Here is a 14,312-nt window from a genome sequence, read left to right on the forward strand (position 1 = left end):
CTCCTCCACCTTGTCTCAGTCCCAACCCTCGAACTCAGCACCGCCTTCCTAACCTGCAATCTTCTTCCTGACCTCTCCACCCCAACCCCCACTCTGGCCTATCACCCTCCCCTTGTCACCCTCCCCTTGTCACCCTCCCCTTGTCACCCTCCCTCCACCTATCGCAGTTCCAACACCCCTCCCCCAAGTCCCTCCTCGCTACCTTTTATCTTAGCCTGCTTGGCACACTTTCCTCATTCCTGAAGAAGGGCTCATGCCCGAAACGTCGATTCTGCTGCTCCTTGGATGCTGTCTGTCCTGCTGCGCTTTTCCAGCAACACGTTTTCAACTCTGATCTCCAGCATCTGCAGTCCTCTCATTCTCCCATCATTCATAAACTGTGTAAGGATGAACCCAGCAAATACAGACCAATCAACTTAACTTTCATGGTGGGAAGGCTTTTCAAAACAGTGTCTTGAATCAGTCACTTGGGCAAATGTAGATTGATTAAGGATAGCCAGCATGGTTGGGTTAAAGATAAGTTGTATTTAACTAACTTGCTTGAGATTTTTGACGTAACTAAGAAGTTTGCTGATGGTAATGTAATTGATGTGGAGCACAAAGACTTCCAAATGGTTTTGACAAGTGCTACATAAAAGGCTTATCAGCAAAGTTGCAGTCCATATAATTAAAGGGTTAGTGAAAACAAAAATAAAGAATTGATCGAGTGATAGAAACAGAGTTGTGGTGAATGGTTTTTCTCAGATTGAAGAAAATTATATACTGGGTTCCCTGGAATGATCCTAGGACCACAGCTTTTCATTTTCTATATTAACAAGCTAGACTTTGTCCAAGCCACTGTTGCACAATTTGTAGATGATGTTAAACATGGAATCACTAAACTTTGAGGATAGTGATAAGCTTCAAGAAGGCATATGCAGGCTGATATGGATGAACAAGTTGGTGATGGGATTTAATCAGAAAATGGAGAGTTGATTCATTTTGGTAGGAAGAATAAAGAAAGATAAGATAAAGTAAACAGCCTCCTTCAACAAGGGCTGCAGGTTAGAGGAGGCTGGGATATTTATGTACATATCACTTGATGGCAGGTTAGGTTGATAAACTGTATGGGATTCTGGGCATATAACAAAACACCATGTTAGGTTCTTTTCCTTGAGATTCTTACGCACTCGATGCGACTGCAGACGCCAACTTCTGTGAACAACCAAATTTATTAAGCAAGTACAAGGTGTGGAGGAACTTTTAACACTCTTTGCAATGTTTGCGAAGCCATGTCAAGGGATCTGTCTGATCAAAGGGACAGTTCTTCCTGTATACAGTACAAGAGTTTCACATTACAGTCAGTAACGCCCACAAGATGACTCCCAACCATCCCCCCGCCCTCAGTCACATGCGACTCAAGACACTTGGTGATCACATCATTTTCAGAAACAATATCATGTAAATCATCCCTTTAATGGTCAAATCTGTTGTGAATTGCTTTTTTTTAAACTGCAGGAAGCAGTCAGAATTTTAATTGCAATGTTCTTATTGATTCTGAATAGGAGATCATGACAATGTAAATTCCTTTACTCTGAATAACTTGGCCATGCAAATGGCTCTGAATGGCATACATTCTACCTGCAAGACAGACATACCACCCTACCCCCCCAGGAAATCCAATTTCTGCAGGTCAGCAGAGAAAATTAACCCTTTAATATCACAACCAAGCACAAAAAAGGAAGTTCTAGCAAATCTTTCAACGACACTGGTTTGACCTCACCTCGAATACCATGTTCAATTCTGGGCACGCTGCACTTCAGGAGGAATGTGAATACAGTGGAGTGGGTGGAAAAATAATGGATTTGAATGGTTTCAGAAATAAAGCATTATAGCAATGAGAATATATCCGAAAAGTTGGGACTGTTGTCCTTGGAGAAGAAAGGAGGTGATTAGTTAGGTTTTGTTCAAAATCATGGGGCGTCCTGACACAGCAGGTAGGAAACAAACTGTTCCTATTAGCAGAAGGATTGAGACGGAGTCAATATGATTTGAAATGAATGGTGAAAGCTGCAATTGATAGGAGAAGTACAATTGTGCAGCACTGTTAGATTCTGGAGTGCGCTGCTTAAGAATCTGGTGAAGGCAGATTCAATTTAGGCCTTTAGCAGGGAATTGAATGATTATCTGAAGTGAAGAAAACTGTTACAAGGCTATAGGCCAGGGACCAAGGTGGGAGTGAAATGGAACAAGGGAAGAGGTGCATAACAGGACATCCTCTTGTGCTATAATCAATCTGTAATGCTATAAATCGCATTTAAAACTAGATAATTTTAAAAAAAATTCTCTTATGCACATCTTTGCATTGATTTATGTATTTTGTGATCATTTTTGGACAGGACCTAGTTTCTTATTGTATTATTTCTTTTTCTAACCAAATACGAAGAATTTTCATTCTATGCTTTTCATTTCCAGGTGACTCAAGACTCTGCTTTCTGGTTCTGGTGACAGGCTGTGTATCTGTAGGGAGGATCCGTGACACTGACATATGTAAGATTACCACAACAGATTTTGTTCCACTTCAAGAAGAAACAACAGATGAAGAACGAATCACTGCCTTAAGGAAACTGCTGAACTCTGGGATGTTTTATTTTTCATCAGCTTCTGGTTCGACTTTTGATCTTAGTCTGTGTGCACAGAAGCTGTATGCAAAAGACCATGAGGCGGGAATCCGATTTTTCTGGTTAGATTACTGTTTTAAATGATTTAATGCTATTAGAAACTGACAAGTTACCAAAAATACTGATGACCCCTGCTCCCTCCACTGCATGGTAAAACCTTCATGGAGTGTGGAATGGGCAATAGAAACCACAAAGCCCCACAAACTTTATTCCTCACGCACAGGTTGAATTTCTGCTCAGTCAGGAGACTTTTAATGTAATAACTGTGACCCACATCCACGAGACCCACTCCCGTTCTAGCTTCTAGTAATTTTTGCTGGCACATGTTAAGAATTTGTTAACCATCCTGCTCACCACACTTCTGCCATTTTTGGCTCTGTTGCAGGGCTGAACATTTCAAACCCCCTCACAGTTTTAGTAGAGTCAGACCCAGTTCACTAGCTATAGTTCATGATCTGATGAAGGAGGTGGGAACCATTGCTGTGCCCTAGACACAAGTCAACAGCAAAAAATAAACAGTCATTCAACATTTTCATTGGTATACATTTCCCCTCTTACCTTGTCACAACTCTGTCAGTCAATCACCAGTCATGATATCAATTTAACAAAGCTTGCATCCATTTCGGATGTCCAAAGGTTTGGTCAACGAAGTAGATTTTAGAAAGCATCATAAAGGGAAAAATGAAGTAAGAAGATGGAGAAATGTTGTAAGGGAATTCCAGAGCTTGGGACCTGGGCAGCTAATGGCATGATATTTGATGATGGAGCAAGTAAAATTGGGGTCATTTCCAGAGGCCAGAATTAGAAGAGTGCAGATGTTCAGAGCCTATGGGACTTGATGTGAGCTTGCCTCCAGGAGAGAGTTTTACATGCTGCAGCATTGCTTATGCTACTTCCCATAACATAAGAAATAGGCACGAATGCTGTGATACTGAAGAATCCAACAGACATTTATTACAACTAATTACATACATGTCAGAGCTAAAACTGAGCTGTTTGGTTACAGCAGAGGATCATGCTTCCAGTAACGTGTCATGCCTCAGGTGATCTAAGGTGAGATGGAGCATGACATCTGTTTACTCTTATGTTACCTCCCATGTGCAGTGACAATATCATGAGCTTGTCTATTAGAAATATACTGACTGTGAAATATAATACAACAGGTGAGGGGAGATTATGTAAATAGGGAGGAGCAAGGTCAAGGGGGGCTGTGTTGAAAACAAAGATGGCAGTTTTAAAGTCAGGTGACAATGTAAATCAGCAAGCTTCAGAGTGAGAGGGGAATGGGACTTGGTACTAGTTAAAGCATAGGTAGCAGAAGTTTGGATGACCTTGAATTTACAAAGGGTAGAATGTGAGACAACAATCAAGAATGTGTTGAAGTAGTTGATTCTAAAAGTAACCAAGGCAGAACTGAAGGTTTCAGTAGCAATTCTTGAGATAGGAGTGAAGTGAGGTGATGAACTGGGCTTGGAAATAGGGCATCTTGTTGATGATATGAATGTGAATTTGGAAGTGGAACTGAAGATGAAATGTGACAACAAGGCTGTGGAGAAACTAATAGAAACACATACATCAGAACATCTATCCTGTGCTGTAAGATTCTAGGACCTTTTGCATAACTTTCATAAACACTAAACGTGACCCTTAGAGCAACAGCTGCTTTCAATCCACCTTGTTTGTACCCTTCAAAACAGCTGCTTTCTATTCTCTCTGTCTATACACACACCTCAATCAGGTCCCCTGTCAGTTTTTTCTGCTCAAAAGAAACCAACCTGATCTTATCCACTCTTTTTTTCAAAACTAAACCTCTGTATCCCAGGTAACATCCTGGTCAATCTGCAGTGCATTCTCCCAGTACAATCACATCCTTCCTATCATATAATGACCAGAAGTGCACACTGTACTTGAGCTGCAGCCTAACCAAAGTCTTATCCAGCTCCAACCTAAGTTCTCTGCTGTTAGAATTCTGCTACAACCGATAAAGTCTTCACTACTCTATTACCCTGCTGCCACCTTGAGATCTTTGGACAAGCACTTCAAGATTCCTCTGTTCCTCTAAGCTTCCTATAGAGCTTCCCCCCTGTATTCCATGAGATCTAACCTTGCTGATCAGTCTCCCATGGGGATCTCACAGAATATAGGGAGAACTAGCCATTTGGATACAGAACTGGATCAAAGGTGGAAGACAGAGGGTGGTGGTGGAGGGTTGTTTTTCAGACTGGAGGCCTGTGACCAGTGGAGTGCCACAAGGATCGGTGCTGGGCCCTCTACTCTTTGTCATTCACATATATGATTTGGATGCGAGCATAAGTGGTACAGTTAGTAAGTTTGCAGATGACACCAAAATTGGAGGTGTAGTGGGCAGCAAAGAGGGTTACCTCAGATTAAAACAGGATCTGGACCAGATGGGCCAATGGGCTGAGAAATGGCAGATGGAGTTTAATTCCAATAAATGCAAGGTGCTGCATTTTGGGAAAGAAAATCTTAGCAGGACTTATACACTTAATGGTAAAGTTCTAGGGAGTGTTGCTGAACAAAGAGACCCTGGAGTGCAGGTTCATACCTCCTAGGAAGTGGAGTCACAGGTAGATAGGATACGGAAGAAGGCGTTTGGTATGCTTTCCTTTATCGGTCAGAGTATTGAGCACAGGAGTGGCGGTTGTACAGGACATTGGTTAGGCTACTGTTGGAATATTATGTGCAATTCTGGTCTCCTTCCTATCGGAAAGATGTTGTGAAAATTGAAAGGGTTCAGAAAAGATTTACAAGGATGTTGCCAGGGTTGGAGGATTTGAGCTATAGGGAGAGGCTGAACAGGCTGGGGCTGTTTTCCCTGGAGCGTCGGAAGCTGAGGGGTGACCTTTGTAGAGGTTTACAAAATTGAGGGGCATGGATAGGATAAATAGACAAAGTCTTTTGCCTGGGGTCAGGGAATCCAGAACTAGAGGGCATAGGTTTAGGGTGAGAGGGGAAAGATATAAAACAGACCTACGGGGCAACTTTTTCACACAGAGGGACATGTATGCAATGAGCTGCCAAAGAAGTGATGGAGGCTGGTACAATTGCAACATTTAAGAGGCGTTTGGATGATTATATGAATAGGATGGGTCTGGAGGGATATGGGCCGGGAGCTGGCAGGTGAGACTAAATTGGGTTGGGATATCAGGTCGGCATGGACGGGTTGGACCGAAGGGTCTGTTTCCATGCTGTACATCTCTATGACTCTGTAAATTTTCTTTTTGAGGACGACCCATTAGGGTGGCCCTTGCCAAACAATATTTGTGTACAAGATTGTTGATAGTCATTTGGCAGTTTTAAGATCACCATTACTGACACTAACATTAAAAAAAATTCCAGCTGTATTAATTTGACTCAAGTTCCTCATCAGCTATAGTGGGATTTTAGCGGTCTCTATTATTAATCCAGATCTCTATATTGCTTGTCAAGCCCCAACACCATAATTTCTAGGCTTTAACCTTACCTAACCTAGTGAGTACACGTCTGTGTTGTTGACATAGAATTTTATCAGGTATAATTATAGTCATATTACATGAAGACCACTGAAGAGTATAAATTTCATAAAACACCTATATACTATTATTTTGACAGTAATAGTTGTGACATTGGACAGCAGAGGGCAGCAAGTTCTAACAGCTGAATTGTAAACCCTGGAGCCATAAATCCTGGCCCCTGACTGAGAAATGAGTTGGCAGTCTGCCCACCTGAAACCCTCGTGCCATGTGTCAATGTTATGTTGGGAGCAACCTCAATTTTTTGTTTGGGACTTCTGGTCTCTTCTGGGAGGAAGTCCTGCCATAGAGCCATGCTGGCCTATCTGATTGGCCAACAATATTGTAATTGCAGCAATGCTAGGACTGAATAAAGACTGAATCTGGCCTTAAAGACAAGTATGGAAATTTGGACTGGCCCAGCTAGCACAGCCAAGCAAGGAGTGTGAGTGGTCATTGTAGGGGGAGGTTGGGGGTGTGTGGAATAAGGGGTCATTGCAAGGGGGAGATTGGGGGTGTGTGGAGTAAGGGGTCATTGCAAGGGGGAGAGGGGATGTGTGGAGGTGTGGGAAATGGATGAATGCAAGTTTGAGAAAGCAATGTGTTTAAAGGGGAAGTGCAATCTTGGGTAGGTGTGAATTTGAACATGGAACTTCCCGAAAGCAATCTCCCACTTCTTTCTCAATACACCTCACTCTGAAAACTGCTGGGCTGCTCTCCTTGTCTCCATTTCCCCTGTTGCATATAAAATAATGGCAAAGGTGGAAGGAGGCCCTTTGACCATTAATTCTCCATTTAAGGTCCTTAATCGATTCAAGGTGGGTGGGTTGTCTGACGTCTCACCCACCACTTTAATATGCCTTCATGTACACCAACGGAAGGCTACAAAATTGAGCCCAATGTTTTGAGAGTAAATTAAAACCTGTTAAAGATTGTTTTCAATTCATTTTCTGTTATATGGAGGCTTATGTAACATTAATTTTATGACAAAGTCAGAGGTAAACCCTAAGTGTTCAGTTTTTTCCACGACAGCTCTATCACAAAGGTGGGGTTACACATTTTTCAGTGCCCCACACCTTGGTAAACTCCAAAGTCAGCTTTTGATTTTGAAGTTTTATGTTACAACAAATTCAACATTTTCCAAGACACAGCAAGGATCAGTACAGTTTGCACGCACAGATGGGAGAAGGCACACCCAGAGTGATGTACAGCCCAAGTGAGTGGTTGATATTGGAAATTTAGTGCACTGTGGGAGTTCAACCAGTAAAGTCTTTCCATTCTTATTTTTTTTTTTAAGTTGCATGGTCTAGTTAAAAGATTAACAAGGAAACTGACTGAGGGATAGGTATCAGTCAAGCACCTGAAGCCCGAATAAAACCTCAGCAGATGATTGAAGCTTAAAAAACTTCAGGGGTCTGCTGATTGGGAAAACAAACCAAATCACTGACATCACAAGAAATTGGGCTGTTGATTTTAAAAAGATGTACTTTTTAGAAGAAAGGATTAACTGAAAAACAACATGAATAAATGAAAGTCCGGGCCAATATAGTTAAGGAATATAAGTAAGCAAAGTAGGGTAAGGGAACTACAGTTAACAGTATACTTAAATAAGTATAGATTTTTAAGAAAAGGGTACCCTCAGACTTAAAAAGTCCTGGTATTTAATATGTGACCATAGGAAGTGGGAGTAGAAGTACAATCTCCCCACTCCCCCCCCCAACCGGCCTGTTGAACTCCTGCTTTAAATTCCACATTCCCATTTGTCCCTGGTAAAGTTCAATTTCCCCTATCTAACTAGAATCTGCTGGTATTCAAAATATTCAATAATCTGGCCACAATGCCTTCTGAGGTAGAGTTCCAAAGTTACACAATGCTCCAAAAGAGAGAGAATCTCCTCACCTCTGTCCTAAAAGGGCGACTCCTAATTCTAAAACAGTGCCTCCTGGTTCTGAAACACACACACAGTCTTACAATCAGATTCTCTCACCAAAACATACACTCACACATTAACATTTATTTTGTATTTCTACTGATTTGTTGGAAATGGAGAGAAAGTTGAGAACATTAGTTTGGGATTTCCTGCTTTGACTCAAATTTGATTGGAAGTAGACATAATAAATTTCAATGCCAAATTTCAGAAATTGACTATTGATAAATTCGTAAAGATTGCCAATGAATGGTGTTGTGCAGTAAATAGGTACATCTTTAAAGAGATATGCTCACATTATCACAACATGTGACCTGATGGTATTAAGATCATATACTACATCTTAACTTGGATCACTTGGAACAGGACATGCGAATGGAAGCACGTTTTCTCTGTAATTAGAAGGCACGATACTAGCACAGACATTCATGCCTGTGAATGTAATAATTGTATATAACAGCCAACTGTAATATATAACTTGAATTTTTCAATACCATGTTGTACAATCCTAGTTTCTTGTCTTATGAGAGACATTATGAGCATAACATAAGATACTCTAGTGGAGGTAAAAGCTCAGTTTCCAATTTTCTCTGAGCAGTGAGTGGAGAAATAATCTGCTTTTTTTATTGCCTATAGAAATGTTGACAATTTCTATTCATTGTTTGTCTCTCTGAACCAAATGTAGGAATCGCACTCTACATGTACATCTCAAGCAGTACCAAGTGAACTGCTCAGATTGGCTGCTGAAGGTGATCTGTGGTGCAGTAGAGATACGTACGGCCTATGCTACAGAAAAAAAGGCAAAGGCCTGCCTGATATCACGGCTCAGCTGCGAGCGAGCTGGCACCGGCTTCTTCGTAAGAGGAACTGATGATGATGGTCATGTGTCCAACTTTGTTGAAACAGAACAGGTATTAAAGATATAAGAAAGACTCGCATATGTATAATAGCCTTTGTTATGAACCAGACCAAGCCCCCTCAGAATATAATAAGAAGGTTACCTAGACCCTAACTTTTTCTTAATTTACAGGCAACTGCCTGGCGTTGCATTCCAGATGAAATCTAATTGGTCAAACCCCCAGTCTTGAAGCAAAACACCCTTGATTCTTACACTATAGTTAAAAGATAACAAAAGAAGAAAGAAATTGGAATAACTTAGCTCGATTGAAAAACTTAACAGGATAATTGTTTAAGTAAAAAAGTAACATTCCTTTCTAAAGGCAAATTCAATAAAGTAGATTGTTGAACATGCAATTCTAATAGCAGGAAGAGAACTCCCAACTTTTAGCTGTAATAGAGAGAAAAAAGTGCTTCCACGTCTAACTTAAAGACCCCAGCATCAACTGCTACTGAAAAACCAAAACTAAATGTCCTGGCTCTGAGGGAACTTGACCCCAATCATTCCTCTGGGACACCTCTGGGAACTTGCGGAACGTTTCAGAGAACACCTCTGGGACACCCGGACCAACCAACCCAACCACCCCATGGCTTAACACTTCAACTCCCCCTCCCACTCCACCAAGGACATGCAGGTCCTTGGACTCCTCCATCGCCAGACCATAGCAACACGACGGCTGGAGGAAGAGCGCCTCATCTTCCGCCTAGGAACCCTCCAACCACAAGGGATGAACTCCGATTTCTCCAGTTTCCTCATTTCCCCTCCCCCCACCTTGTCTCAGTCAAATCCCTCGAACTCAGCACCGCTTTCCTAACCTGCAATCTTCTTCCTGACCTCTCCGCCCCCACCCCCACTCTGGCCTATCACCCTCACCTTGACCTCCTTCCACCTATCACATTTCCAATGCCCCTCCCCCAAGTCCCTCCTCCCTACCTTTTATCTTAGCCTGCTGGACACACTTTCCTCATTCCTGAAGAAGGGCTCATGCCCGAAACGTCGATTCTCCTGTTCCTTGGATGCTGCCTGACCTGCTGTGCTTTTCCAGCAACACATTTTCAGCTCTGATCTCCAGCATCTGCAGTCCTCACTTTCTCCCCAATCATTCAGGTTACTTCTATTGTTCCAACTTCAAAAAAAGCCCTACAGCCTCACAAGCTGTTTACTTTAGTGACTTTGGAACAGACTGTTCAGTGCCTCTGTCCCAATCCTTCCTCATTTAAATAAAACTCTGAGAAAATACATTTCTTAAAGCCATAGTATTGTCACACTTTCATGACTTCTAGCTCATGTTCTTCTGTTCACGCGTAGCCTAAATATCAGCATGGAGATGTTCAACTCAATAGCCTTAAGTGTCATGTAACAAAATCCAACCCCAGAATTGCATTCTGCTGCACACAAAACTAAATTCTGGGTTTATTTCAAAGAACTGTTTAATTTGGTATAGCCAAACAAACTAGCTAAGAGGTGTGATATGATCAATAGCATGAGTGCACAAAAGTAGTGATTTACAAAATTCCTTTACATAAGAATGGTGTGAATTTATCAGCAGGAGAGGTTATTTGTTCATTTTTTATGCAATTATAATGAAGTGCAAGCTGTTAAGTAATATCAATTGAATATTGTATCTACCTTTATTACAATAGCTTTTTTTCTGGTTAACTAGTGAAAACAACTGGTGAAACAATAATTGTGAATTTAGTAGAAATTACTGGAAAAGCTCAGTATGTCTGACAGCATCCATGGAGAGAAATCTGAGTTAACCTTTCAAATCCAGTGGCCCTTCATTCTGATAGTGAGAGAAACATTGAGTTTTTCCAGCAATTTCTGTTTTTGTTTCTGATTTACAGCATCTGCAGTTCTTTTGGTTTTATTTGTTGTCCTGTCCCATTTTGTTTAAAGACAGCTCCTGAAGCTGGTATAAAGGTATGAAGTAATGGCTTCAAACTGTTTTGCTCAGAGATTCCTGTGATTGCTCGCTGACCTTAATGAAAATGAGACAAAACATTAGAGAGCAAGCAGGAGTGAACCACATGTCCATTTTTTTAAAGATTCAGATGAACCTGGAGTGAATCCTAAACTTGTAGATTAAACAGAGATCCGATCTGAAATGAAATGCAGTTTGAGATGGATATGGTAGAAATTTGAACTTAGAAATTCAGCTGCAATTCGGCCTGTAAAGTGAACCTGCATTATTTATTCAGGTTGATACACTAGCAGCAGAGACCATGTCTTAAACATTAGGAGAAATGATTAAACTATTCAGACATTTACCAGTTCTTAAATTCTTCAGCTCTTTTGGCATGTATTGAATTCTCATAATCAAAAACACCACCCAAGAAGAAAGCCTCCCATACTTGAATGAATATGAAGTTGGGAGAAGCAGGGTACCTGCCTGACCTGTAAGAAAAGAATGTAAGCTGTGGCTGATTGCTACTACCCTGTCCTCCCCACTGTTCTCACAGCACCCCTCAATGCATTCTATAAACTATTAGCTCAAAATGTTAAGCGTATTGAAATTGGGATAGATGTCTAACATTCATTTCAAAAACAAAGGTGTGTTTTTTTCCATTTTAATCTGAGCTTCTCATTCTTTTCTGTTTTGCAGGTAATTTACTTGGATGATGCAGTGTCTTCCTTTGTCCAGATACGAGGTTCAGTCCCATTATTTTGGGAGCAGCCTGGAATACAGGTAATTTATAGTACTAATTTAGTTTTACTTGTTCTAGACAAGGAATGCTCTGCAGAATAAACTAAAATACGGAGCATAGGTAGCAGCTTCATTTGATGATTTTTGATCATTGGATTAGGTAATTTGAATTAGAACTTTTGCAAAATTTGCAGCACCCCTATTCACACCAAGTTGGAATCCATTTCAATTATAATAATGCTAAAAATTAATATTTTTCACCTCACCCTCAAGTTCTGCATTATTTCAAACATTTACGCATCACATTGACAGCTATTCAATCTTGACAGTTACATTTCCCAAACAATTCCTAGCATTCTCACTGATGCACTCCCCTTTGAATAGGAATTTATACATAAAGCAAAACAAGATTGCCATTGGGAGCAGCAGAATTTAATATCCTCTCCCCCATTGATGAGACAATACTGTCCACAAAGGAGAAAAAACAGAGCTGATGGTGCAGCAATGGGCAATTTAAGCGGACATCAAGCAAGAGTTGTATAGGCTTAATCGTTTTCATCTCTTCTCCCTCTTGGGCTGCAGACACTAATTGTGGACACAAGTCCACAAGCTAATCCTGTCCCTTCTTCAATGCAACTTGTGATCAGATAAAATCCCTTAGCCAGTGCAGGAGGAGGATGAGAATGACAGTGCTGGTGCATTATCTGACTTTTGCAGCTATCAACTCAGATATTAATATTATTCATCTTTGAGAGGCGAAGGTAGAGGTGGGATTTGCACATGTGGTAGCTTATTTGGTACAAATATACAGGTATAAGGGTTGATGTATGCGGTAGTTTGCCTGATCTGGAGTACTGGGAGCAATTTTGGTCCCCTTGTATAAGAGTGGATAAATTCCCCAGGACCTGATTAGGTGTACCCAAGAACTCTGTGGGAAGCTAGAGAAGTGATTCCTGAGCCTCTTGCTGAGATATTTGTATCATCGATAGTCACAGGTGAGGTGCCGGAAGACTGGACGTTTGGCTAACGTGGTGCCACTGTTTAAGAAGGGTGATAAGGACAAGCCAGGGGACTATAGATCAGTGAGCCTGATGTTGGTGGTGGGCAAGTTGTTGGAGGGAATCCTGAGGGACAGGATGTACATATATGTGGAAAGGCAAGGACTGATTAGGGATAGTCAACATGGCTTTGTGCGTGGGAAATCATGTCTCACAAACTTGATTGAGTTTTTTGAAGAAGTAACAAAGAGGATTGATGAGGGCAGAGTGGTGGACGTGATCTATATGGTCTTCAGTAAGGCGTTCGACAAGGTTCCCCATGGGAGACTGATAAGCAAGGTCAGATCTCATGGAATACAGGGAGAACTAGCCATTTGGATACAGAACTGGCTCAAAGGTAGAAAACAGAGTGTGGTGGTGGAGGGTTGTTTTTCAGACTGGAGGCCTGTGACCAGTGGAGTGCCACAAGGATCGGTGCTGGGTCTTTTCGTCATTTATATAAGTGATTTGGATGTGAGCATTAGTGGTATAGTTAGTGAGTTGGAGGTGTAGTGGACAGCGAAGAAGGCTACCTCGGTTTATAACAGGATCTTGATGGGTCAAAGGGCTGAGAAGTGGCAGATGGAGTTTAATTCAGATAAATGTGAGGTGCTGCATTTTGGGAAAGCAAATTTTAGCACGCCTTATACACTTAATGGTCAGGTCTTGGGGAGTGTTGCTGAATAAAGGGACCTTGGCGTGCAGGTTCATAGCTCCTTGAAAGTGGAGTAGCAGATAGATAAGATAGTGAAGAAGGCGTTTGGTATGCTTTCCTTTGTTGGTCTGAGTACTGAGTACAGAAGTTGAGAGGTGATGTTGCAGCTGTACAGGGCATTGGTTAGGCCACTTTTGGAGTATTATGTGCAATTCTGGTGTCCTTCCTGTGAGAAGGATGTTGTGAAACTTGAGGGGCTTCAGAAAAGATTTACAAGGATGTTGCCAGGGTTGGAGGATTTGAGCTATTGGGAGAGGCTGAATAGACTAGGGCTGTTTTCCTGGAGCATCGAAGACTGAGGGGTGACCTTATAGAGGTTTATAAAATCATGAGGGGCATGGATAGGATAAATAGACAAAGTATTTTCCATAGGGTGGGGGAGTACAGAACTAGAGGGCATAGGTTTAGGGCGAGAATGGAAAGATATAAAAAAGACCTAAAGGGCAGCTTTTTCACGCAGAGGGTGGTACGTGTATGGAATGAGCCATCAGAGGAAGTGGTGGAGGCTAGTACGTTTGCAACATTTAAAAGGCATTTGGATGGGTATATGAATAGGAAGTGTTTAGAAGGATATCGGCTGGGTGCTGGCAGGTGGGACAAGATTGGGTTGGGATATCTGGTCGGCATGGACAAGTTGGACTGAAGGGTTTTTTTAGATTTTTTTTTAGATTACTTAGAGTGTGGAAACAGGCCCAACAAGTCTACGCCGACCAGCCAAAGCACAACCCACCCAGACCCATTCCCCTACATTTACCCCTTCACCTAACCCTATGGGCAATTTAGCATGGCCAATTCACCTAACCTGCACGTTTTTGGACTGTGGGAGGAAACCGGAGCACCCGGAGGAAACCCACGCAGACATGGGGAGAATGTGCAAACTCCACACAGTCAGTCGCCTGAGGTGGGAATTGAACCC

General features: G+C 41.7%; 1 protein-coding gene across 1 annotated transcript in view; it reads left to right on the plus strand.

Moving 5' to 3' along the window:
* The window catches only part of LOC122553185 (synaptojanin-2-like), a 203,395-nt gene that overhangs the window by 64,450 nt on the left and 124,633 nt on the right, over window positions 1-14,312 (plus strand). Inside the window, exons 3-5 of the mRNA XM_043696773.1 lie at window positions 2,455-2,722; window positions 8,785-9,010; window positions 11,603-11,686. Of these exons, the coding sequence (XP_043552708.1) occupies window positions 2,455-2,722; window positions 8,785-9,010; window positions 11,603-11,686 (578 nt within the window). The remainder of the gene's footprint in view (window positions 1-2,454; window positions 2,723-8,784; window positions 9,011-11,602; window positions 11,687-14,312) is intronic.

The sequence above is a fragment of the Chiloscyllium plagiosum genome, chromosome 9, assembly GCF_004010195.1.
Source record: "Chiloscyllium plagiosum isolate BGI_BamShark_2017 chromosome 9, ASM401019v2, whole genome shotgun sequence".
Taxonomy (NCBI): Eukaryota; Metazoa; Chordata; class Chondrichthyes; order Orectolobiformes; family Hemiscylliidae; genus Chiloscyllium; species Chiloscyllium plagiosum.